The following is a 27,980-nucleotide window of genomic DNA, read 5'->3' on the forward strand; positions in this document are numbered from 1 at the left end:
TACTGTGACTGTGGCACCAACATCTTCTTTAATGAATGCAGATACAAAGTACTCATTTTGGACCTCAGTCAAGCAGTTTTTGCCTCTACAAGATCTTTTTCATCCCTAATTGACTTTCACTACCCTTTTACTATTTACATGTTTATAAAAGACCAAAGGGGTAACTTTTTTGCTGTCTGCTAATGTATTTTCATACACTCTCTTTGCCCCTCTTGCTCCTTTTTTCAGTTCTCCTCTGTACTTTCATCATTCAGCTTGGTTTTCTACTGTATTATGAGCCTGACGTTTATCATAAGCCTCCTTTTACTGTTTCACTTTAATTTCAATGGTCCAGAATTTGTGATGGTGCCAAAATTGTCAGCATGCATTATCATTACTCTATGAAACTGACAGAAACTTCTGGTGTCACACATGCGCAGTTAAACACAAAAATCCAAAGTCGCTGTCAGTGATTCCCTACTCCTCCACAGTGTGCTCTGTTGAAGTCCTCACAGATGGAAATCAATTAAAAATCACTGATTTGATGTGAACTTCCAATTTGTACGCCATTAGTGTCGCTGTAAAAAACCCTAGAAAAAGTTATGCCATGTTGAATGAAATATGACTTTAATGGTGTATTATGTTATAATTACTGCTGAACAACCTCTCTGGCTCTGAAAAACGAATGTTATATTTGCGGAATGTTAAATTTCTCCATTCCATGTTAAAAATTCCATACATTTCTTCAATGTGATTGGCTGATTAGCTTGCTTAATGACATCACTATAACTGAATTCCAGAGATGCCCTATAGCTGTTGCTGGAATGAAATTAATGTCAGGAAAGATGAAGTACACACCACTGAGACTGCCAGATCTTTGTGGGGAGGTTCCTTCAAGGTCAGTAGCAAGATCCATCCAGGGAGCCCGAGCTTTGGATGCCTTTCTTTCCTCCTTGTGAGAATGTTTCATGTCTGTTCTTGAATTCTGTCCCTTTTGAAGGACTCCCATTACTGTCTTATCTGCCAATTTTTGATTCCAATTTACTTGGGCCAGATCCCCTTTTAACTCACTGAAATTAGTCCTCCTCCAGCTGAGGATTTTCATATTTGATTGCTCCTTCTCCTTTTCATTACTCTAAACCTAATGACATTGTGATCACTGTTTCCCAAATAATCCCCATTGAATCATGATCCACTTGCCACACTTCATTCCCCATAAGCAGATCCAGCACTGTTTCCTTCCTCATTGGGTTGGAAACATCCAAATCAAAAAAGTTCTCTTGTACACATTTCAGGAACTCCTTCCCCTCTTTGCCCTTAACACAACTATTTTTCCAGACTATGTTAGGATAATTAAAGTTCCCCGTAACATAGTACAGCATGCATTGCTCAAGCTAATACCTTGTCAATAAGCAAACCATTGTTTTTTTAATTTATTATTAACTGATTGTTAATTAATTATAATTAATTAATAGAAGGTCATGGAAGCTAGTGAGTTCAAGGAGGGAACACTGATATCCTGGAACATATCAACATTACAAAGGAGGAGGTGTTGGAGGTTTTGAAGCTCATTAGGTGGATAAATCCCCTGGGCCTGACCAGATGTATCCTAGGATACTATGGGAAGCAAGGGAGGAGATTGCTGGGGCCCTGGCAGAGATTTTTGTATCATCGTTAGCCACGGGTGAGGTATCGGAATACTGGAGGATAGCTAATGTTGTTCATTTATTTAAGAAGGGCAGCAGGGATAAGCCAGGAAACTACAGGCCAGTGAGCCTTACATCAGTGGTGGGAAAGTTATTGGAAGGGATTCTGAGAGACAGGATTTATAAGCATCTGGAAAGGCACAGTCTGATGAGGGATAGTCAGCATGGCTTTGTGCGTGGGAAATCATGTCTCACGAATTTAATTGAGTTTTTCGAGGAGGTGACCAAGAGGATTGACGAGGGCAGGGCGATGGACGCTGTCTACATGAACTTTAGCAAGGCCTTTGACAAGGTCCTGCATGGTAGGCTGGTCCAGAAGGTTCAAACCCATGGGATTCAGGGTGAGCTAGCCAATTGGATACAAAATTGGCTTGGTTACAGGAGGCAGAGGGTGGTAGTGGAAGGTTCTTTTTCAGATTGGAGGCTTGTGACCAGTGGTGTGCCGCAGGGATCGGTGCTGGGCCCTCTGTTGTTTGTCATATATATTAATGACTTGGATGTGAATGTAGGGGGCATGATTAGTAAGTTTGCAGATTACACTAAAATTGGTGGTATAGTGGACAGTGAAGAAGGTTGTCTAAGGTTACAACAGGATATAGATAAACTGGGAAAGTGGGCAAGGAATTGGCAAATGGAATTTAATGCAGACAAGTGCGAAGTGATGCATTTTGGGTAGTTAAACCAAGGCAGGACATATACAGTGAATGGCAGGGCCCTGGGGAGTGTTGGTGAGCAGAGAGACCTTGGGGTGCAAGTACATCGTTCCCTGAAAGTGGCAACACAGGTAGGCAGAGTGGTGAAGAAGGCGTATGTCATGATTGCCTTCATCGGCAGAGGCATTGAGTACAAGAGTTGGGACGTCATGTTACAGTTGTACATAACGTTGGTTAGGACGCACTTGGAGCACTGTGTGCAGTTCTGGTCGCCGCACTACAGGAAAGATGTGATTAAGCTAGAGAGGGTGCAGAAAAGGTTCACAAGGATGTTGCCTGGTTTGGAGGGCTTGAGTTATAAAGAGAGATTGGATAGGCTGGGTCTGTTTTCCCTGGAGCGAAGCAGGCTGAGAGGGGACATGATAGAGGTATATAAAATTATGAGAGGCATAGATAGGGTAGATAGCCAGAGTCTGTTTGCCATGGTAGGGGTGACTAAATCTGGAGGGCATAGATTTAAGGTGAGAGGGAGGAGGTTTAAAGGGGATCAAAGGGGTACATTTTTCACACAAAGAATAGTGGGTCTCTGGAATGAGCCGCCAGAGGAGGTGGTGGAGGCAGGAACAGTAGCAAAATTTAAGAGGCATCTGGACAGGTACTGGAATGAGAAAGGCATAAAGGGATATGGAATTAATGCAGGCAGGTGGGATTATGGTCGGCATGGACGCGGTGGGCCGAAGGACCTGTTTCTATGCTGTACTACTCTATGACTCCATAATAATTGATACTCTTAATGCCTATTAACATTCTAATTGCAATTAAAATACATATTACATTGTTAGAAAATGGTAACATTACACTTACTGATGCAAGCAGCTGCAATTAGTCGTTCTGTTATGTATGGTGTAGTGCAGTTTAAGAAGATAGGCTGCACCAGGTAGTTGCCAAAAGTGATGGCAATAACGGCCTGTGAAGTGGGCTCAATAATAAGTATTGACGTCCAAAGTCTAACAAAGGAAATTAAACTACCAAATGCTTCCAAAATGTATATATAGTTCGCACCAGATTTTGTGATAGTTGTACCCAATTCAGCATAGCAGAAGGCTCCAAGCATTGAGAAAAGAGCCCCAACAGCCCATATAATCAGGGATAGACCATAGGAGCCACAGTACTTTAGGACTCCACCTGGAGAAACAAATATCCCTGATCCAATTATGTTTCCAACTATAAGAGTGACACCATTAAATAAAGAAATCTCCCTTTTTAGTCTAATTGGCTTAACGTCTGGGGAGTATTCAAAGGATTCTGAAGGCTCAGTGCTATATAAATTAGAGGAAGTGCTGGGTAGATTTGGCTTCATCTTGGTACTTTCCTTGACCATCTTGAAGTATAACGTTGTACTGAGCAGCAACTACCTAGAAAGACACAAACAGAGGAAATGACCAGAGCATTTGAGAGTATTATGTATTGTTTTATACATGCTATTTCTATCGGTCTTTCATAGCGATATCATCCGACCTTTTGTTTTAAGATTACAAAATGGTCAGCAAGTAGTTTTGTTCGTATTCACATTAATTTTTATTCTAAAAGTGAACTGGATTATAAACTAGAAATATGAATGGAGCAAGGGAGTCTTGTGCTAACGTATCGTGAAATCAGGGACATTGTTAAACTGATACTACCATGAATGGTACCACCATTTTTGCCAATTTTTCATGAAGACCCACTTTTTCAAAATGCTTATTGACAAATATTTTAGATCTTGAAACTGCTAATATATATTTAGAGATACAGCACTGAAACAGGCCCTTCGGCCCAGCCGAGTCTGTGCCGAAAATCAACCACCCATTTATACTAATCCTACATTAATCCCATATTCCTACCACATCCCCAACTACCTACCTATACTAGGGGTAATTCATAATGGTCAATTTACCTATCAACCTGCAAGTCTTTGGCTGTGGGAGGAAACCGGAGCACCCGGCGAAAACCCACACAGTCACAGGGAGAACTTGCAAACTCCACACAGGCAGTACCCAGAATTGAACCCGGGTCATTGGAGCTGTGAGGCTGCGGTGCTAACCTCATCACTTGGGGTTAATATTCATGCATACATCCACTGCATACTACGTATTAAGGTCTATAAGATTCACTAAACAGCTTCAGCCAAGTTTTTATATTCTATACCATAAGCAACCTGCAATGCAAACAAGTATTCTGTAGACAATGGTTAACCACTTAACTACTGTAGTTAGTCTGAAACTTCACTCACCTCATGTTCATGATGCTCAGTCTGTGGTGGGGATAAAGTTTGGCTTCAATAGGTCCAACGTTTGTGCTTTTATGAAGTGTCATGAAAACCCCACATGCCAAATGGGAAATATTAATTTCATCGATTGGAACTCTGCCTGAGACGTTTACTGGAAATAAAGTGATTCCTGACAACAAGATTGTGAGTGGTGACTCAGAAGGCAGACTCTAATTGGAAGTGAACCAGGGAACGGCTCTCTCTCTCTCTCCAGTAGAGGTCCTGAGAAGCCTCAAGCTGCACAAGTCTACAGATCCCTACAACCAACAACTAGGATACAAGCAAGTCTGTAATTGTGCACGTGGCTCAGCGAGGACTTCAGGACTTCAATTTCAACTAAGAACGCTGAGACCATCGAATTGTATTTAAATTCCATTTATTACAGACTCTACACCAACCTCCCAACTCTGTTTTTCCCTCTGTAATCTATTTGTGAGTGTGTTTAGCTCTTGTGTGAATGTGGGCATGGATGCGTAGCATATTTTAGTAAATTTTAACCGGTTTGGAGTGATGAGGATAATAAACATACAACATTCTTGTTTAAACTCAAGAAAACCTGCCTGATTGGTTCATTTACAATTATATTACAGGAACTGGAGCAAGTGCTCACTGAGGTGGTAAGTTCAATCACTGTGTTAAAAAAAGGATAAACCCTGTTGCAGTCAAACCAGAGAAGAGGCGAAAGAGGGAGCCTGAGACCCCTTCCTCACCTGGTCGTAACAGAAATTTGGGAGCAGAAATTTGCACCCCAGACAAATGAAGAATTGGAAGTGGGAAACCAAATTGATCTCGATCAAAAAAAACTTCAATACAGGTTTTCTTGTGGTTTGTGTTGCTAGAATAATAACATGTCCGCATCCGAAGCCAGCACCTTCCCAAGCCAGTGTGAAATAACTTGGGATAAGTTAAAGGCACTATCTATAGAAGAGCTGAGAAATGTAGCTGGGCAGTGTGGGATCACTTTCCGTGCAAAAGCTAAGAAAACCAAACTCTTAAGACTTGTGGCCAATCATTTTTCACTCGAACCTGAAGAGTCAGGAACATGGTTGGAGTCAGACTCAGACAGGGTAATGTTGGCAAAAATACAATTAGAACAGAGCAGACTTGAATTGGAAGACAGGGAAAAAGAGAGAAGAGAAAGAGAGAATTGAGAGGGAAAAAGAGAGAATTTTCTGGAAGGAGCAGGAGGAAAGGGAGTTAAGGTGGCTTGAATTAGCTAGGGGGCGACATTGCAAACCCAGTGAAAACATGGCTAGTATAAGGTACACTTAACTCAGGACCATGTGATCAGCTCTTTAAGTTCTCCCAATTGATTCCAAAGTTCAATGAGGGAGGTGTGGAAGCATTTTTTTGTCACGTTTGAAAAGCTTGCAAGACAGTTAAAATGGCTGGACATTATTGCTACAAAGCAAGTCAACAGGAACATCCCATGAGGTTTATTCACTGTTGCTAGATGAAAGCTCATCAGACTAAGAATTGACTAAAAATGCTATCCTCGAGGCATATGAGCTAATACTGAAAACATACCTCCAGAAATTCCAAATGCTCCAGAAACAGCCTGATCAAACTTACCTCGAGTTTGAAAGTAGTAAGCAGCTGGCTTTTGACCAGTAGTTAAGGGCCCTTAAAGTCCAACCCATGTATGAAAACTTCAGAGAGGTGATTCTTCTCGAGGAATTTAAAAACTCTCTTCTCCCTTTCTATAAAAACCCATGTGGAGGAACAGAAAGTTCAAAGGCCGAGGCAAGCCACTGTTCTGACTAAAAGCAAAATACTGCGGATGCTGGAAATCTGAAACAAAAACAAGAAATGCTGGATTCACTCAGCAGGTCTGGCAGCATCTGTGGAAAGAGAAGCAGAGTTAACGTTTCGGGTCAGTGACCCTTCTTCGGAACTCAAGTTCCGAACTGCCAGATCCACTGTTCTGACTGATGAGTTTTCTCTCGTATACACATCTGTACCCCAAGGAAACTCTTCCCTACTCACCCCCACAACCCTGAAAAGGATCAAAGGTGGGAGAGTGATAGGAGTTCAAACAGTCCTGCGAGAGAGATAGAAAAGCTGAACACAGGGAGCCCTCCTCAAGCCAAAAAAGACAGTACTGAGAGCAGGTGTGAGACCCGGAGACCTGTGTGTTTCCATTGCAACAAGGCAGGTCACCTCAGAGCTAACTGCTGGAAACTATGGGGAAAGCTTGTAGGATTAATCAGGGCACACCTGGCCAGTAGAGGAGAAGGGAACCTGATAAAAGCACAGCAGAGCAGGCTGTGGCTTTAACTGCAACAGCAGCAAGACCCAGGAAACATACTGCTGTGGGTGCAGGAAAATTTAATGAGATTCCTGAGGTTATCAGGATTTTGTGTCGAAAGGGAGTGTAACCCCATACCCCTCGAGTGAGGCAAGCAAGCCCATCGTCATACTCAGGGATACAGGGGCCACCATATCCCTTTTGCTGGGAAAAGGAATGACTTTTCCCCCAGAGAGTGTCATGAATATGAGAATGGTAGTGAATGGTATCGGAGGGCAGTGTCGCCTGTACCTTTACATCGGGTGCACTTGGAGTGTGACCTAGTTACGGGACCGGTGGCCCTAGGGATTGTCCCTAGTTTACCTGTGGACGGGATTGACTTGCTCCTCGGTAATGATCTGGCGGGGGTGAAGGTGGTAACTTCCCCAGTGGTGGCAGAGACCGAAGGAGGTCAGAGAGACAGGGCAGTTGCAGGAGATGGTTCCCCGCATGACCCCGGATTGTGCAGTGTCCCGGGCCATGGCCAAACCAGCTCCCTCAGAGGAGACTGATCTGGCACTACAAATAGATGACCATGCTGTCTGGTTGTCTGAAACATTCTTTGGGGAGTTAGAGGACCCAAGGAATGGGTTAAACGAATCTTCCCCAATTGAGGCTCAACAAGCCGACCCTGTATTAAGGATGTTAGCACAGGTTGCTCAAACTGAAACTGAAGCAGAGGGAGTCCCTGATTGATACTATGTAAAGAATGAGGAGCTGATGAAGAAGTGCAGCTCTCCTCACAGACCTGAGGACAAAGACTGGACAGTGGTTCACCAGTTAGTGGTGCCGCTGAGTTACCGTAGAGAAATATTAAAATTGGTCCAAGAGCTTACAATGGCTGTACATATCGGTGTACGAAAAACCAAAGCCCGCATAAGGCAGCAGTTTGACTGGACAAAATTACACAAAGATGTGGTGGAGTTCTGTAAAACTTGCCACATGTGCCAGGTTGTGAAGAAGACCCAAACTGCAGTAAAATCTGCACCCCTAATTCCTTAACCGGCTTTTAGGGAACTCTCCAGCAGAGGGTTGGTGAATGGTGAGGGACCCCTGCCGAGAACAAAAGGGGACAGACAAGCACAGGTCTGGCAGAGAGTTAGGGAGGAAGGGGACGAAAAGGACAGTGAGGACAGGTTAAAAGAGGATTCCCAAATGGAACCCCCTACTGCCCTGTCAGCCAACTCCAAAATGTTGGAAAAATTAGACCCCGCACCCTCCTATGTAAATACAGGTAAATGAAGCACCCTACTAGGGCTGCTAACATTTCTTTACAGAAACCTGCAGGGACAAAGAAAGTCCCCAAAAGGGCAAACCAACAGTGAGGGTGATATCTCACCTCGTTGAAGTGCCACAGGGGAGTGCAGTGGCAGCACGACAGATGCCTGAGTAGGAATGCCCCAGAGGACATGCGGGCAATTAGCAAAGAGAGCCTCCCCACAGGAAAAAGAAAAGGGAAACAAGAATGCCCTAAAGTGAGCAGAACTGGTATGATTCACCAGAACACTCAAAGTGAGGGCCAGGGTGAATCTACCCACTGCAGAATCTAGTGATCAGAGCTCAAGCCCAAAGCTAACCAAATATATCACTTCAAATTCCAGCAAGAATAAAGGTCCGGAGGAAATCTCAGACACCTCACAGGAGCTTACAACCAACACCAACATAGGGAGCGAAATTACCAAGGTACTGGAACCTGAAAGGTTAGAACCACATGTTGCAGAAACAGCAGCTGAGGGGTTAAAGCATGAGTATAAAGGAGAACTTACCCTAGACAACTATGGAAATTTGAAGACACCAAGCTTCCCCAACAACCACAGGTTTACTGAGATGCCCATTCCCAGCTTATTACAAACTGATACTACGGTGGTGTAGTGGTATGGTCACTGGACTAGTAACCCACAGACCCAGAGTATTCCCCTGGGGGCATGGTTTCAAATCCTGCCATGGCAGAAGGTGGAACTTGATTTCAATTAATAAAAAAATTTGGAATGTAAAAAAAGCTAGTCTAATGGTGGCCATGAAACCAGTGTTGATTGTTGGGTGGCGCAGTGGTTAGCGGCGCACTGGTTAGCACCGCAGCCTCACAGCTCCAGCAACCTGGGTTCAATTCTGGGTACTGCCTGTGTGGAGTTTGCAAGTTCTCCCTGTGACTGTGTGGGTTTTTGCCGGGTGCTCCGGTTTCCTCCCACAGCCAAAGACTTGCAGGTTGATAGGTAAATTGGCCATTGTAAATTGCCCCTAGTGTCGGTAGGTGGTAGGAGAATTGAGGGAAGGTGGGGATGTGGTAGGAATATGGGATTAATGTAGGATTAGTATAAATGGGTGGTTGATGGTCGGCACAAACTCGGTGGGCCGAAGGGCCTGTTTCAGTGTTGTATCTCTAAAAAAAAAATCCATCTGTTTCACTAAAGTCCTTTAGGAAAGGACATCTGCTGTCATTACCTGGTCTGGCCTGCATGTGACTCCAGGCCCACAGCCATGTTGTTGACTCTTAAAATTCCCTCTGAAATGGCCTAACAAGCCACTCAGTTGTACCTAACTGCTAAAAAGTCAATAAGGAATGAAACCAGATGGACCACCCAGCATCAACCTAGGCAGCAGAAACAATGACGGCAAACCCAGCCCTGTTGACCCTGCAAAGTCCTCCTTACTTTTATAAGCCCACCAACTCCCACAGCTACCTCGACTACACTTCTTCACACCCTGCCTCCTGTAAGGACTCCATTCCATTCTCCCAGTTTCTCCGTCTCTGACGCATCTGCTCTGATGATGCTACCTTCCATGACAGCGCTTCTGATATGTCTTCCTTTTTCCTCAACTGAGGAGACCCCCCACTGTGGTTGACAGGGCCCTCAACCGTGTCCGGCCCATTTCCCGCACCTCTATCCTCACCCCTTCCCCGCCCTCCCAGAACCGCGACAGGGTTCCCCTTGTCCTCACTTTCCACCCCATCAGCCTCCATATCTAAAGGATCACCCTCCACCATTTCTGCCACCTCCAGCGTGATGCCACTACCAAATGCATCTTCCCCTCCCTTCCTCTGTTTGCATTCCGAAGGGATCTTTCCCTCCGTGACACCCTGGTCCACTCCTCCATTACCCCCACCACCTCGTCCCCTTCCCATGGCACCTTCCCCTGTAATCACAGGAGGTGTAATACCTGCCCATTTATCTCCTCTCTCCTCACTATCCCAGGCCCCAAACACTCCTTTCAGGTGAAGCAACGATTTACTTGTACTTCTTTCAATGTAGTTTACTGTATTCGCTGCTCACAATGTGGTCTCCTCTACACTGGGAAGACCAAATGCAGACTGGGTGACCGCTTTGCGGAACACGTCCGCTCAGTCTGCAAGCATGATCCCGAGCTTCCGGTTGCTTGCCATTTCAACACTCCCCCTGCTCTCATGCTCACATCTCTGTCCTGGGATTGCTGCAGTGTTCCAGTGAACATCAATGCAAGCTCGAGGAACAGTATCTCATTTACCGATTAGGCACACTACAGCCTGCCGGACTGAACATTGAGTGCAATAATTTCAGAGCATTTTTAGTTATTTTTTTCTTTTTTCTTTTTTTTTTGTGTTTATTTTATTTTATTTCATCTTAGTTTGTTCAGTTTGCTTACCCACTGTTTTTTTTCATGTTTGTACTTGCTGCTATTCAATTTTGCAGTCCGTTAACACCCTATCTGTACTAATGCTTTGTCTTTCAACACAACATTAACATATTATTTGCCTTTGCTCCATGACCTCTGTTCAGCTATTCTGTGACCTTGCCCTAGCTACACCTTCTCCTTTGTTATCTCTTGCCCCACCCCCGCTTTACTTGCTTATAACCTTTCACATTTCTAATATTTGCCAGTTCTGAAGAAAGGTCACCGACCTGAAATGTTAACTCTGCTTCTCTCTCCACAGTTGCTACCAGACCTGCTGAGTATTTCCAGAATTTCTTGTTTTTATTCCTCCTTACTAACATCTGGCGGCTTGTGGCAAAGTTGGGAAAGCTGTCCCACTAGTCAAGCAACAGCCTGACATAGTCATACTCATGGAATCATACCTTACAATGTCCCAGACGTGACCACCACCACCCTGGGTATGTCATGTCCCACCGGCAGGACAAAAGTGGTATACAGTCAGGAAGGAATTTCCCTGGGAATCCTCAACATGAACTCTAGGTCTCATGGCAGCAGGTCAAACATGGGCAAGGAAACCTGCTGATTACCACCTATGCCTCCTGCTCAGCTGATGAATCAGTACTCCTCCATGTTGAACACCACTTGGAAGAAGCACTGAGGGTGGCAATGATGCAGAATGCACTCTGGGTGGGGAACTTCAATGTCCATCACCAAGAGTGGCTCAGTAGCACCACTGCTGGCCGAGTCATAAAGGACATAGCTGCTAAACTGGGTTTGTGGCAGGTGGTGAGGGAACTAACAAGAGGGAAAAACATACTTGACCTCGCCCTCACCAATCTGCCTGCCGCAGAGGCATCTGTCCATGACAGTATTGGTATGAGTCACCACTGCACAGACCATGTGCTCAATGGGATAGATTTCGAACAGATCTAGCAATGCAAAACTGGGCATCCATGGGGACCATCAGCAAAAGCAGAATTGTACTCAACCACAATCTGCCACCTTATGGCCCAGCATATATACCAATACTATCAAGCTGGGGATGAACCCTGGTTCAATGAAGAGTGCAGGAGGGCATGCCAGGAGCAGCACCAGGCATACCTCAAAATGAGGTGTCAACCTGGTAAAGCTACAACAGAGGACTACTTGCATGCCAAACAGCGTAAGCAGCATGTGCTAGACAGAGCTCAGCGATCCCACAACCAATGGATCAGATTTAAGCTCTGCAGTCCTGCCACATCCAGCCATGAATGGTGGTGAACAATTAAAGAACTAACAGGAGGAGGTGACTCCACAAATATCCCCATCCTCAATAATGGGGGTGCTCAACACATTAGTGCAAAAGAAAAGGCTAAAGTATTTGCAACAATCTTCAGCCAGAAATGTGGAGTGGATGACCCATCTCGGCCTCCTCCTGAAGTCCCCAGCATCACAGATGCCATTCTTCAGCCAATTCAATTCACTCTGTGTGATATCAAGAAATGACTGAAGGCACTGGATACTGCAAAGGCTATGGGCCCTGACAATATTCTGGCAATAGTACTGAAGACCTGTGCTCCAGAACTTGCCCCGCCCCTAGCCAAGCTGTTCCAGTACAGCTACAACACTGGGATCTACCCAGCAATGTGGAAAAATGTGGAAAATTGGCCAACTAGGTCCTGTACACAAAAAACAGGACAAATCCAACCCGGCCAATTACTGTCCCATCAGTCTACTCTTGATCATCAGTAAAGTGATGGAAGGGGTCATTGATAGTGCTAACAAGCGGCACTTACTTAGCAATAACCTGCTCAGTGACGCTCAGTTTGGGTTCCGCTGGGGCCACTCAGCTCCAGACCCCATTACAGCCTTGGTTCAAACATGGACAAGAGCTGAACTCAAGAGGTGAGGTGACAGTGACTGCCCCCGACATCAAGGCAGCATTTGACCAAGTGTGGCATCAAGGATTTGTATGACTCTATGACTCTAAGGAGCCCAAGCAAAACTGGAGTCAATGGGTATCAGGGGGAAAACTCTCCACTGGTTGGAATCGTACGTAGCACAAAGGAAGATGGTTCTGGTTGTTGGAGGTCAAACATCTCAGCTCCAGGACATCACTGCAGGAGTTCCTCAGAGTAGTGTCCTAGGCCCAACCATCTTCAGCTTAAAAAGCTGTTAAAAATAACTTTTTAAAAAGAACAGCTAGCAGCCAAGATGGTCACGAACATTTGCATTTGAAGCACCAAAGGATTAGACTGGAGACAAACATGATTTACTCAGCCTAGCCAGAACAATGGGGTGCTCTTTGATTCAATTACCTGAGCTAGCCTTGTCAATGTGGTCGTCTAAAGCCATCGAGACTGTCAGGCAGACCCTCACCTGCCAAGACTGAGGCACGCATTATTTCGCGACATGAACATTAAAACTTAAAATTGCAAGTCCTAGCTGGAAAGACATTGCCATGATAACAGACAATGTTGAAACAATGGAGACTCTGCAGTTGCTCTCCATTACACAGAAGTGGTCAGACACATGGCTAGCTGGCTGGGGCAGAGAGATTTGAGCTTCAAATAAGGGATGTGAAGAGACTGTTCCATATAAGAAACTAGTCACATGACTAACCTGCTGAGCACCCTGGGAGCTTTTTGAATTTGAACTTTCAGACAAAGGGTTTTGAGGCAGAACACCATGTGCTCTCCTGGAACTAAGAACACCTCCTGTCTATCTCTCAGGGAACTGAAACCAGTGAAGACACATGAAACTCAAAGAGAAAAAGGTTTGCCACATGAACAAAGTTTTAAGACAGTTACTGGGCTCTAACGAAACACAAGAAGATAGCTACAATCAAGGACTACAGCGAGCTCGAGAAACAGTAACAAGATATTGTCTCCTATTGTTCTACTTATCTCTTCTACTCTTTTCTGTCCCTATCTTGCATGTTTATATCGCGTGTGCATGCTAGCGTGAGCGTGTCATATATCCACAAGTGTGAACTGTATTGGAATTAAGTTAAGGTTTAATAAATTTAATCTTTCTGTTTTAAACCAAAGAAAGCCTGTTTGTGCTCAGTTATTTGCCTCATAATTGGAAACTGTGAACATGGATTCACAAAAAAAGGGAGCTCAAAACACAGTGTGTTTAAAATTAAACACTGTTACAATAAGACCAGGTGAAGATAGCAAGAGACCCACTAGATACCTTGCTCTCCTGGTCGTAACACCCATTGACTTTGAAAGAGCCCCCGCCCCCCCTCCCACCAACCAAGTATGTCTGGACAGCATGAGGGAAGAGTCTTGAATTTCAGAGAAAATTCCAGAAGTTTCTCATTAAAACACAAAGAGGTAGTCACACCATATGACTGCTTGTACAACTCTGGGAGATTGTGAGTGGTGACTCAGAAGGCAGACAGTAACTGAAGCGAGCAAGGGAACAGCTCTCTCTCTCCCTCTCTCCAGCAGAGATCCAGAGAAGCCTCAAGCTGTAGCTGGTGAAGCCAAGTCTACAGATCCCTACAACCAACAACTAGGATACAAGCAAGTTTGCAACCATGCATGTGGCCCAGCCAGGACTTCAGGACTACAATTTCAACTAAGAACTCTGGGACTACCGAATTGTCTTTAAATTCCATTTATTACAGGCTCTACTCCAACCTCCCAACTCTGCTTTTGCCTCTGTAATCGATTTGTGCATGTGATTGTGTGTGTGTGTGGGGGGCTCTTGTGTGAATGTGGGCGTGGATGCGTAGTGTACTTTAGTAACTTTTAACCGGTTTAGAGTGATGAGGATAATAAACTTACATCTTTCTTGGTTGAACTCAAGAAAATCTGTCTGATTGGTTCATTTGCAATTATATTAGAGGAACAGGAGCAGGCGCTCACTGAGGTGGTAAGTTCAATTACTGTGTTTAAACTTAATGTTCATATGACAAAATTAACATGCCTCATTCTTGGCAGTTGGGGGGTCTTCATGACATCTCCACACCCAGCGGTATGAAATGCGATTTTGTTTTAAAAGAGCATTTCACTAACAGTACTAGAGAGAAGTACAGGAAAACACACTTGCATCTCTCTCATTCATTCCGGAATTCTAACAGTTATTATAGCCTGTCTTTTCTTGGTAGCAGTGCTACTTTAAACTGCCCTTTTTGGCATCCCCTTTTTGGGGAAGTTTTTCAGTTTGCACATTTCCATGACTGCCTAGGGTGTCTTTGTTCTTGTTGAGGTCTACAGGGGGAGGATTAGAATTAATTAGCCCGAGGTTGGAGTTCTGCTCAGGTGCGGCAGCAGTGGATGGTTCCACTCTGTACTCTCTTTCAGTGCTTTGATGAGTCATGCAAGGGCTTTTCATCTTAGGGATGGCTGATTCCCTTTTTTCCTGACTGGGGGGGGGGGGGGTGCGTGGCGGAGATTCTTTGCTAATCTTCCCTTTGTCCTCTGGGACACTCCTGCTTGCAGGTATTTGCCCAGATTCTACTGCACTCCAACTAGATAAGGCATTATCCTCACGGTTTCTCTGCCCCCTTGAGGACTTTCTTTGTCTCTGCAGGTTCCTGTAAATGCTGTTAGCCACTCTGTTGGGGGTGTTTCTGGTTTCTGCATTTATATAGGAGGATATGGGGTCTAACTTTTCAAATATTTTGGGGTTGGCTGACTGGACAGTAGGGGTTTCCATTTGGGATTCCTCCTGGACTTCCTTTAACCTGCCCTCTTGGTCCCTTTTTCCCCTTTCTTTTCTAACCTTTTGCCAGCCTTGTGCCTGCCTGTCCCCTTGTCTGCTCGGCAGATGTCCATTACAGTTTAACAGCCCTCTGCTGGAGGGTCCATCAAACACCGATAAAGGACTTAGAGGTGCAGATTTCACTGTAGGTTGGGGTTTCCCCTCAACCTGGCACATGTGGCAACTCCTACAGTACTCCACCACATATTTGTTTTGGCCAGTCAAAGTGCTGTCTTATGTGAGGTTTGGTTTTTCGTATACCGACATGTACAGCCGCTGTAATCTCATGGGTCATTCTTAATATTTCTCCCGGGTACCTCTGCGGCACTACTAACTGGTGAGCCACTGTTCACTCCTTACTCTCAGGTCTGTGAGGAGAAGTCGACTTCCTCATCAGTACCTCATTCTTTAAATAGTAACAATCAAGGATCCCTCTGCTTCAATTTCAGACTGGGCAGCCTGTGCTAACTCTCTCAACACTGGGTCAGCTCGCTGAGCCTCAGCTAGGGAAGATCCATTAACTCATTCCCTGGGTCTTCTAACTTTCCAAAGCAAGTCTCAGACAGACAGAGCTCGTGGTCATTTGCCGGAAGTGCCAATTCAGTCTCCTCTTGGGGAGCTGTTTTGATCATGGTCTGATTCACTATGCATTGAGGGAAACTGCAGGGGACTGTCTCCTGCCATTACCCTGTTTCTCCGACCTCTTGCGGTCTCTCTTTCTCTGCTGGGGAAGCTAACACCTTCGTCCCCGCCAGACCATTACCTAGAAGCAGGTCAACCCCATCCACAGGCAAACTCCCTACGGTCACCGGTCCTGAAACCAGGTCGCACTCCAAGTGCACCCGGTGTGAAGGTACAGGCATACACTGCCCTCCAATACCATTCACCACCATTCTGGTGTTTACATCGGAACATAGGAAGATAGGAACAGGAGTAAGCCATTCAGCTCCTCGAGCCTGTCCCGCCATTCAATGAGATCATGGCTGATCCGCGGCCTAACTTCATATACCTGCCTTTGGCCCAGATCCCTTAATATCTTTGCTTAACAAAAATCTATCTCAGATTTAAAATTAACAACTGTTCTAGCTTCAACTGCTGTTTGTGGGAGAGTTCCAAACCTCTACCACCCTTTGCGTGAAGAAGTGCTTCCTAACATCTCTCCTGAACGGTCTGCTCCTAATTTTTAGACTATGCCCCCTTGTTTTAGAATCTCCAACCAGTGGAAATAGTTTATCTTTATTTAGCCTGTCATTTCCTCTTAATATCTTGAAGACTTCAATCAGATCACCCCTTAACCTTCTAAATTCTAACGAAAACAGGCCTAATTTGTGTAATCTCTCCTCGTAACTTAATCCCTGTAGTCCAGGTATCATTCTTGTAAACCTACATTGCACTCCCTCCAAGGCCAATATATCCTTCCTAAGGTGTGGTGCCCAGAACTGCTCACTGTACTCCAAGTGAGATCTAACCAGGGTTTTGTACAGTTGCAACATAACCTCTGTGTCTTTATACTCCAATCCTCTAGATATAAAGGCTAACATTCCATTAGCCTTTTTGATTATTTTCTGCACTTGCTCATGGTATTTTAAAGATCTATGCACCTGAACCCCCTAGTATCTTTGGACATCCACTGTAATAACCTCTTCCCATTTTGAAAGTACCCTCCTCTATCCTTTTTTGGTCCAAAATGGATAATCTCACACTTGCCGGCATTGAAATCCATCTGCCACAGTTTTACCCACTCACCTAGTCTGTCAATATCTCTTTGCAATTTTATGCTATCATCTAGACTGTCTACAATGCTGCCTAACTTTGTATCGTCAGCAAATTTGGATATATGACTTACTATGCCATCATCCAAGTCGTTAATGAATAATGTGAATAATTGAGGCCCCAACACAGATCCCTGCGGGACACCACTAGTTACATCCTGCCAATCAGAGTACTTACCCATTATCCCTACTCTCTGTCGCCTACCACTCAACCAACTTTCTAACCATGTCAATAATTTGCCCTCAACTCCATGGGCTTCTACCTCAATTAACAGTCTCTTATGTGGGACTTTATCAAATACCTTCTGGAACTCCATATAAATAACATCCATAGACACTCCCCTGTCCACTACCTTACTGCACTCTCTGGGAAAAAGGTCAGGCCTTTCCCCAGTAAAAAGGATCTAATGGCCCGTGTCCCTGAGAATTACTATGGGCTTGCTTGCTCTGCTCAAGGGGTATGGGATTACTCTCTCTTCAGACTCAAAACTCTGATAACCTTCCGGAATCCTATTAAATTTTCCTCCACTTGCAGCATTAAGCTTCCTGGGTCTCACTCCTACTGCAGTTAAAGCCACAGCTTGTTCTGCTGTACTTTCCATCAGGGTCCCTTCTCCATCACTGAGCGAGCGTGCCCTGATTAACCCTACCGGATTTCCCTTTAGTTCCCAGCAGTCAGCTTTTAAATGCCCTGCTTTATTACAATGGAAGCACACCAGTCTTTGGGTCTCACTCTTGCTCACAGCACCTTCCTTTTTGGCTAGAGGACCCCCTGTGTCTCCTGCTTTCCTTTCTCTCCCAGGACTGCTTGGGCTTCTATCACCTTCCCACCCTTTGCTATTTTCAGATTTGTGGGGGTGATTAGGAAAGGTTTTCCCTTGGGAAACTGACTTATAAATGGGAGCAAACTCATCAGTCAACACTGCGGCTTGCTGGGCTCTATGAACCTTCTCTTCCTCTACGTGCATTTTTATGGAAAGTGGGAGAGAGTTTTTAAATTCCTTGAGCAAAATTACTTCTGAGATTCTCAAAGCAGAGCTGCACTTTAAGAGCCCTCAGCTGCTTATTTCTCTCAAACTCCGGGTAAGTTTGATCAGCTTGTTTCTTGAGGGTTCTAAACTTTTGACAATAGGCTTCCAGTACTAACTCATATGCCCCGAGGATAGCATTTTTTGTCAGTTCATAATTTGATGAACTCTCATCTGGCAACATGGAATAGGCTTTTCCAGTTAGTTTGCTTTGTAGCAGTAGAGTCCAAACCTCAGCTGGCCACTTTAACTGCCTTGACAGTTTTTCAAAAGTCACAAAAAACACTTCCAAGCCTCCCTCATTGAATTTTTGGATCAGTTGGGATAGTTTTAACAATTCTGTACCCATCCCTGAATTACGCTCCTCCATATTGGCCTTGCTTTCACTGGGGTTACTCTGTTACCCCCTAGTTAACTCAAGTTGCCTCAGCTCTCTCTCTTCGCATTCTTTCTGGAAGGTTCTTTCTCTTTCTCTCTCCTCCCTCTCTTTTTCTTTCTCCTGTCTTGCTTTCTCTCTCTCCTCTCTTTTTCTTTTTCTCTTTCCTCAAATTCAAGTTTCCTCTGTTCCAATTGTATCTTTTCTAGCAATACCATGTCGGAGTGTACTTCTAACACTGTTTCTGCTTCTTCAGATTCAAGGGAAAAATGGTTGGCCACTAGTCTTAAAAGTTCAGACTTCCTAGCTTTTCCACATACAGAGATCTCACACTTCTCAGCCATTTTCCTCAACTTCTCCATAGACAGTGCTTTTAACTCACCCCAGTTATCTCACCCTGGCTTGGGGAGCTACTAGCTTTAGTTGCTGATATGTTAGTATTCTAGCACACACAAGCACATGAAAACCTATATTGAAATCTTTTCTCTTTTTGATTGGGATCAATTTGACTTCCCACTTCCAATTTCTCGTTTGTCTGTGGGTAAAATCCAGGACACTAACCCCCAGATTTCTGTTATGACCAGGTGAGATAGGGGTCTAGGGCCTCTGCCTGGTCTAACTGTAACAGGGTTTAATTTTAACAACACTGTGTTTTTAGCTCCCCCTTGGTGAATCCTTGTTTACTGCTTCCTGATTGTAAGGCAAAGAAATCAGACAGGTTTCCTTAGATTTAAACAAGAAAGGTGGAAGTTTATTAATCTTAAACTCTAATGCGGGTAACGGCTACGAATAAGTGATGCGACCACAGTAGCATGCATACGCGATCACACTAGCATCCATACGCGACAAACACAGACGCAGATAGAGACAGAAATAGTAGAAAAGAATAAAGGGGAAAAGTTTGACGCAATAGACGGATTGTAGTTACAGTCCTTTAAGTTTGAAGTTGAGTTTTTGGTTGCCGGTAAGTCTTGCTGTTCTTTGGGGCCCAGTGCACGCTTTAACTTGTTTCGATGTAGGAGTCTTTTCTCTTTTGAGGTTTATGTGTCTTCAGTGGGTGCGGAGGCTTGTGAGAAAGCGAGAGAGACAGAGCCAGGAGAGAGGCTGTCTCGTTCCAGGTTCAGTTACACTCTGCTGAGTGAATTCAAACTGTCCTGTGAACACAATTCAAACCTCCAAGTCGGCCAGCAGGTTAGTCATGTGAGTAAGTTTTTTCAACAAACTCTCCTGCATCTTTTGTGTATTCCAAAGCTCTTGGTGGGTGGGGGGAGTGGGAGGGTGTAGTGCTGTCTCTTACGCTGACAAGATGTGGATCACCATTGCCCAGGCCAATCTCTGTTAAATGAATCAGCGAGCAATTCCTTTGTCTCTCCAAGCACTGTCCCTTAGTATGCAAATGTTCTTCTATCTGATCTCTTGTAAAACAAGTCATTTCTTCACTCCAGCAACAGTTTAAAATTCATGTTCATATGACAAAATTAATATGCCTCATTCTTGGCAGGTGGGGTGTCTTCATGACAAGGGGCTAAAGGGGAGCTGGAGACCCCTTCCTCACCTGGTCATAAAAGAAGTTTGATGCCCGACATTACTAGACAATCACGGGCACACTAACCAGTAGACTACCAGGAATTATGGACATCTTGAAATAAAATGCCTATACTCCTTCACCAGGGATTTGGGCATGTGTTTTTCTACTTGTCACATGAATTTACAAGGTAACAAAGCTGCATTGCCAGTGGAAAGAGTCCAAATTTCCAATATGCACTGTCAGCGGGTGAGGTTCCCTGCTGCTAATATGGACTAATGAAACAATGCTATATCGATATCCTATGGAAGAAATCAACTGCAAAACCACTTAGTGGCAGGGAATAATGTATATCTTCCTGCTAATACAATCAATCAACCTGTTCCTCATCTCCTACCTCAGGTTACAGCTGATGAGGCCATCTGGTAACAATGTTCCTGCAGAATTCCTATGCTGGCTTGAAAGGGATTTTTTTTGGTTCTTCTTTTCTCTTACTTTCACAGCTGCACATGGCAATGCTTCTGATTGTCAATACAGCTACAGCTAGCAGTAGCAGACATAAATTGATGGTGGATCAATAAAGTCAGGAACATATATGGAAATGAGCATTTTATCTCTCTTGTGAATACCACAAGAGACAGTACTGGAGCAGGAGAAGCACCAAATAAACTCCTGATGAATGAGTTCTCAGTCTCTGTTGGGTCTTAGTGGTTGGTTAGATGGGAGCATTAGTCTAGTAACCCAATTATTCAGTACAGAGACAGACAGACCAAGAAAGCTTCTGGTTTGATGTCCAGTCTGTGTTGAGTGAACTGAATCAGGGGTGCTACAATTGGCCAGTGTCTTTAGACTAAGGAAAGGATAATCAGCCATCCAAATGTTGGTATTACTAACTGCGATCCAAAATGTAGAAATGTGATCTGTGTGTGTGTGCACCTGTGGACATTAGATATGACAGACTCCGATGTGATGTCCCTTATTATAGCTCACCAACACTCCAGGGTTATCCGTGAACAGCAACTGGACAGACAGGAGTGTTGCCAGTGTCTGTAGCCAGTACCCTAACACAATCTCTCCTTACGTTCAGAAGAACAAATGAGAAAATTGAGGGGAAATGTAGAAACAGGCTACTTGGCCGTTCTTCAGACAGAGAATGGTGGGTACCCAAGAATACAGAATCACAAATGAAGAAAGCAGACAGAATTTCTAAATCTGAAGTGTTCAGAACTGGGCCAAATTCATTTATTCAGGAATGTCCCAGTTAAGGTAAGCATCCATATCTCTGTCATTTAGCTGGCTGATAGGTGGGGAAAATAAAACGGCTCCCTGTCTAGATAGACACCTACCAACTCTCTCTCATAAAAGCAAAATAACACAGATGCTGGAGATCTGAAATAAAAACAGAAAGTGCTGGCAGCTTCTTTTTGAACAGCGGTAGCAGTGAGAGTGCGAGCCAGGGGGCAGCTGGGAAGTTAAGTTTCAGTATAAAGTACTTACCTAGTGATTCGGCAGCTTCTTTTTGAACAGCGGTAGCAGTGAGAGTGCGAGCCAGGGGGCAGCTGGGAAGGTAAGTTTCAGTATAAAGTACTTACCTAGCGATTCGGCAGCTTCTTTTTGAACAGCGGTAGCAGTGAGAGTGCGAGCCAGGGGGCAGCTGGGAAGGTAAGTTTCAGTATAAAGTACTTACATAGCGATTCGGCAGCTTCTTTTTGAACAGCGGTAGCAGTGAGAGTGCGAGCCAGGGGGCAGCTGGGAAGGTAAGTTTCAGTATAAAGTACTTACCTAGCGATTCGGCAGCTTCTTTTTGAACAGCGGTAGCAGTGAGAGTGCGAGCCAGGGGGCAGCTGGGAAGTTAAGTTTCACTATAAAGTACTTACCTAGCGATTCGGCGGACGCGGACACGGGAACTGCTGGGTAAGTGAACTTATATATTCGGGCAGTGGCTAAACCCGAAACACTACACGTGTAGTGTCTCCCACCCATCCTCTTCCTCTAACCAAAAAAAAAGGACTCTTGTGTGGAGGCTCTGGTAAGGTAAGGTTTTCCTTTATTTTTACTTAATCTCTGTGTCAATTTAGAGCAGAGGGGATGGAAGCTAGGGCTCCTCTTGCAGGATGTGGGAGGTAAGGGTCACCACTTGTGTCCCTGCTGACTTCACCTGTGAGAAGTGCACCCAACTGCAGCTCCTCACAGACCGCGTTAGGGAACTGGAGCTGGATGAACTTTGGATCATTCAGGCGGCTGAGGGGGTGATAGAGAGCAGTTATAGGGAAGTAGTGACACCTAAGTTACAGGACAAAGTAGCTGGGTGACCGTCAGGGGACGGAAAGGGAATAGGGCTCTGGCACTGAGCCTGGCTCTGTGGCTCAGAAGGGAAGGGGGGAGAATAGGAAAGTGATAGTGATAGGAGATTCAATGGTTAGAGGAACAGACAGGACATTCTGTGGTCACGAATGAGACTCCCGGATGGTATGTTGCCTCCCGGGTGCCAGGGTCAGGGATGTCTCGGATCGAGTCTACGGGATTCTTAAGGGGGAGGGGGAGCAGCCAGAAGTCGTGGTACACATCGGTACCAATGACATAGCGAGGAAAAGGGATAAGGACCTGAAAAGCGAATATAGGGAGTTAGGTTGGAAGCTAAAAGGCAGGAAGAGCAGGATAGTAATCTCAGGATTGATACCGGTGCCACGTGCTAGTGAGGCTAGAAACAGAGAGCGAGTGCAGCTGAACACGTGGCTACAGAACTGGTGTAGGAGGGAGGGCTTCAGATATGTGGATCATTGGGATGCCTTCTGGGGAAGGTGGGACCTGTACAAGAAGGACGGGTTGCATCTGAACTGGAGGGGCACCAATATCCTGGGCGGGAGGTTTACTAGCGCTCTTCGGGAGGGTTTAAACTAGTTTGGCAGGGGGATGGGAACCGGAGCTACGGATCAGTGGATGGGGTAGCTGTTGAACAGGCAGATACAGAGTGCAGAGAGTCTGTGAGGAAGGTTAGACAGTTGACAGGGCAAGGTTGCAAAGCCAGTATGATGGGTTGAAGTGTGTCTATTTTAACGCAAGAAGTGTCAGGAATAAGAGTGATGAACTTAGAGCATGGGTCAGTACTTGGAGCTACGATGTTGTGGCCATGACGGAGACTTGGATATCACAGGGGCAGGAATGGATGTTGGATGTTCTGGGGTTTAGATGTTTCAAAAGGAATAGGGAGGGAGGTAAAAGAGGTGGGGGAGTGGCATTGCTAATCAGGGATAGTATCACAGCTGCAGAAAGGGAGGTCGTCGAGCAGGGTTTGTCTACTGAGTCATTATGGGTGGAAGTCAGAAACAGGAAAGGAGCAGTCACTTTATTGGGAGTTTTCTATAGACCCCCCCAATAGCAACAGAGACACGGAGGAACAGATTGGGAGGCAGATTTTGGAAAGGTGCAGAAGTAACAGGGTTGTTGTCATGGGTGACTTCAACTTCCCTAATATTGATTGGAACCTCCTTAGTGCAAATAGTTTGGATGGAGCAGTTTTTGTCAGGTGTGTCCAGGAAGGTTTCCTGACTCAATATGTAGATAGGCCGACTAGAGGCGAGGCTATGTTGGATTTGGTGCTTGGCAACGAACCAGGACAGGTGGCACATCTCTCGGTGGGAGAGCATTTCGGTGATAGTGATCGCAACTCCCTGACCTTTACTATAGTCATGGAGAGGGACAGGAGCAGACGGGATGGGAAAATATTTAATTGGGGGAGGGGAAATTACAATGTTATTAGGCAGGAACTGGGGAGCATAAATTGAGAACAGACGTTCTCAGGGAAAAGCATGACAGAGATGTGGAGGTTGTTTAGGGAGCACTTGCTGCGACTGCTGGATAGGTTTGTCCCGATGAGGCAAGGAAGGGATGGTCGGGTGAAGGAACCTTGGATGACAAGAGATGTGGAACAGCTAGTCAAGAGGAAGAAGGAAGCTTACTTAAAGTTGAGGAAGCAAGGATCAGACAGGGCTCTAGAGGGTTACAAGGTAGCCAGGAAGGAACTGAAGAATGGACTGAGGAGAGCTAGAAGGGACAGGAAAAAGTCTTGGTGGGTAGGATTAAGGAAAATCCCAAGGCGTTCTACACTTATGTGAGGAACAAGAGGATGGCCAGAGTGAGGGTAGGGCCGATCAGGGATAGTGGAGGGAACTTGTGCCTGGAGTCGGAGGAGGTAGGGGAGATCCTAAATGAATACTTTGCTTCAGTATTCACTAGCGAGAGGGACCTGGTCGTTTGTGAGGACAGCGTGGAACAGGCTGATATGCTCGAACAGGTTGATGTTAAGAGGGAGGATGTGCTGGAAATTTTGAAAGACATGAGGACAGATAAGTCCCCGGGGCCAGACGGGATATACCCAAGGATATTACGGGAAGCGAGGGAAGAGATTGCCGCGTCTTTGGCGATGATCTTTGCGTCCTCACTGTCCACTGGAGTAGTACCAGATGATTGGAGGGTAGCAAATGTTATTCCCTTGTTCAAGAAAGGGAATAGGGATAACCCTGGGAATTATAGACCATTCAGTCTTACGTCGGTAGTGGGCAAATTATTGGAGAGGATTCTGAGAGACAGGATTTATGATTATTTGGAAAAGCATAGTTTGATTAGAGACAGTCAGCATGGCTTTGTGAGGGGCAGGTCATGCCTCACAAGCCTTATTGAATTCTTTGAAGATGTGACAAAACACGTTGATGAAGGAAGAGCAGTGGATGTGGTGTATATGGATTTTAGCAAGGCGTTTGATAAGGTTCCCCATGGTAGGCTCATTCAGAAAGTAAGGAGGCATGGGATACAGGGAAAGTTGGCTGTCTGGATACAGAATTGGCTGGCCCATAGAAGTCAGAGGGTGGTAGTAGATGGAAAGTATTCAGCCTGGAGCTCGGTGACCAGTGGTGTTCCGCAGGGATCTGTTCTGGGACCTCTGCTCTTTATGATTTTTATAAATGACTTGGAAGAGGAAGTGGAAGGCTGGGTTAGCAAGTTTGCCAATGACACGAAGGTTGCTGGAGTTGTGGATAGTGTGGAAGGCTGTTGTAGGTTGCAACGGGACATTGACAGGATGCAGAGCTGGGCTGAGAAGTGGCAGATGGAGTTCAACCTGGAAAAGTGTGAAGTGATTTATTTTGGAAGATTGAATTTGAATGCAGAATACAGGCTTAAAGACAGGATTCTTGGTAGTGTGGAGGAACAGAGTGATCTTGGGGTCCATGTCCATAGATCGCTCAAAGTTGCCACCCGAGTTGATAGGGTTGTTAAGAAAGCGTATGTGTGTTGGCTTTCATTAACAGGGGGATTGAGTTTAAGAGCCACGAGGATATGCTGCAGCTCTATAAAGCCCTGGTTAGACCACACTTGGAATATTGTGTTCAGTTCTGGTCGCCTCATTATAGGAAGGATGTGGAAGCTTTAGAGAGGGTGCAGAGGAGATTTACCAGGATGCTGCCTGGACTGGAGGGCATTTTCAACGAAGAAAGATTGAGGGAGCTAGGGCTTTTCTCATTGGAGCGAAGAAGGATGAGAGGTGACTTGATAGAGGGGTACAAGATGATGAGAGGCATAGATAGAGTGGATAGCCAGAGACTTTTTCCCAGGGAGGAAAGGGCTCTCACCAGGGGGCATAATTTTAAGGTGATTGGAGGAAGATTTCGGGGAGATGTCAGAGGTAGGTTCTTTACACAGAGAGTGGTGGGTGTGTGGAATGCACTGCCAGCGGTGGTAGTAGAAGCAGATACATTAGGGACATTTAAGCGACTCTTGGATAGGTATATGGATGATAGTAGTATGAAGGGTATGTAGGTAGTTTGATCCTAGAGTAGGTTAAAGGTTCGGCACAACATCGTGGGCCGAAGGGCCTGTACTGTGCTGTACTGTTCTATGTTCTATGAAATACTCAGCAGGTCTGGCAGCATCTGTGGAGAGAGAAGCAGAGTTAATGTGTTAGGTCTGTGACCTTTCATTAGAACTGGCAAAGGTTAAAAATGTAATAGGTTTTATTGTAATGGGAACCAAAAAGTCGAGGAACCGACACTAGACTGTCCACTAATATTCATTATACACCCACCGACTCCCACAGCTGCCTCAACTACATTTCCTCACACCTTGCTTCCTGTAAAGACTCCATTCCATTCTCCCAATTTCTCCATCTCCGCGCATCTGTTCTGATGATGCAACCTTCCACAACACCGCTTCTGTCTTCCTTTTTCCTCAACTGAGGATTCCCCTCCACTGTGGTTGACAGGGCCCTCAACCGTGTCTGACCTATTTCCTGCACTGTTCATTATTCTGTCATTAACACTCCCTCTGCACTAATGCTTTGTCTTTCACCACACCATTAACACACTCCCTTTGCCTTTGCCCCATGACCTCCAAGTCAGTTAATCTCTACTGCCCTCTGCCCGATAACACAACTTCCCTATTGTTCTCTTTGCCTCCCCACCCCCGCTTCAATTGTTACCAATTACATTTCTAACCTTTGCCAGTTCTGATGAAATGTCACAGGCCTGAAATGTTAACTTGGCTTCTCTCCACAGATGCTGTCAGACCTGCTGAGTATTTCCAGCACTTTCTGTTTTTATACCATCTCTCTCTCTCTCTCTCTATCTCTCTCACATTTTAAGGATAATACCTTAAAATGCAAGCTCAAGGAACAGTAGCTCATTTTCCAATTAAGGCACTGAACATTGGGTTCAATAATTTCAGAGTATGACTGGCCCTTTTTATTATTATTTTACTTTGTTTTAACATTTTTTTTAACCACGGATAATACCTTAAAATGTGAAAGATACCTGCTTATATGCAAGACAGCCACCTATACCTCGTTTATGAGTATATTTAGTATCAACTTGAATAAATGAAGGGTTGCTGACAGTCCATGGTTTTGGGCGACCTGAAGCAGTCTCTGAATCCCCAAGCAATTTAGTGACAGTTCATGCTGCCAGCACATCTCTGTACTGTCAACCTCATAAAATTTGCCAGCCATTGGAAGATCTGGACCTGGTCCATTCCATCCCTCCAGGTCCACTGAACAGTGAGGTACCCCACCCACAAGCCTTTCTTACAGGTTGTGGCACATGATTTATACTCAATAGTGGGCTAACTGAATAACTCACGGATGGTGAAGCTCCCTTTTTTCCTGCCATTTTAATTTTGCCTGTGCGTCTCCAACTCCAGATAATCCCTTATCTTGCCACCCATCCAGCAATAAATAACAAAGGCGCACCGCTAACACGGCACAGCCGTTCACTCCCTTTTGATCTATTAGCATAGTAACATCTCAAACAATGTGTGCGGAGGCCCGTAATGGCGACCATACCCGCTCCTTACCTGAAAGCAAGTTGCATCGTTAGCCGCTCGCTCTCCCCCCAGCCGCACGTGCCCCTGCCCCGGCCGCGCAGCCTCACTTCCTGGCCGCGTGCTCCTGTAGCTAGCGGTGACGCTCGAGCCAAGCGTGGCCGGCGGGAGTCAGGGGTACCGAGGGCAGAGCGCTATCTTGTCAGGAGTAGGAGGCATCGAGCTGGCAAGTGATAAAGAAGTGAGGCAAATTCGAGGCAGGAAAGGAAACAAGTGAGGTGGAAGGGCTAGAGGCAGGGTCTGGGGAAACGAAGTCTGGAGAGATAACCGGAGTTGAAGTGATGGTTGTCAGAAAAGGGTGGAGGGCAAAAGCCATCAAAAAAGCCAACTCCAGATTAAACTCCATCTGCCATTTCGCCGCCCAATTCTCCAACGATCTATATCCTGCTGTATCCTCTGACAATCCTCATCACTATCCGCAACTCCACCAAACTTTGCGTTGTCCGCAAACTTACTAATCAGACCAGCTACATTTTCCTCCAAATCATTTCTATGTACTACAAACAGCAATGGTCCCAGCACTGATCCCTGTGGAACACCACTCGTCACAACCCTCCATTCAGAAAAGCACCCTTCCACTGCTACTCTCTGTCTTCTGTGACCGAGCCAGTTCTGGATCCATCTTGCCAGCTCACCTCTGATCCAGTATGACT

At 45.3% G+C, this 27,980-nt stretch overlaps 1 protein-coding gene across 2 annotated transcripts in view; it reads right to left on the minus strand.

The window, feature by feature from the left end:
* Positions 1 to 27,980, minus strand: part of LOC137379062 (Y+L amino acid transporter 2-like) — a 155,107-nt gene that overhangs the window by 112,739 nt on the left and 14,388 nt on the right. Inside the window, exon 2 of one of the 2 annotated variants that reach the window (XM_068049681.1) lies at positions 3,203 to 3,305. In XM_068049681.1, coding sequence (XP_067905782.1) covers positions 3,203 to 3,305 — 103 coding nt within the window. Of the gene's footprint in view, positions 1 to 3,202; positions 3,754 to 27,980 lie in introns of both variants that reach the window. The other variant, XM_068049680.1, reaches the window with a different exon arrangement.

This window comes from Heterodontus francisci, chromosome 17 (assembly GCF_036365525.1).
Source record: "Heterodontus francisci isolate sHetFra1 chromosome 17, sHetFra1.hap1, whole genome shotgun sequence".
Classification (NCBI taxonomy): domain Eukaryota; kingdom Metazoa; phylum Chordata; class Chondrichthyes; order Heterodontiformes; family Heterodontidae; genus Heterodontus; species Heterodontus francisci.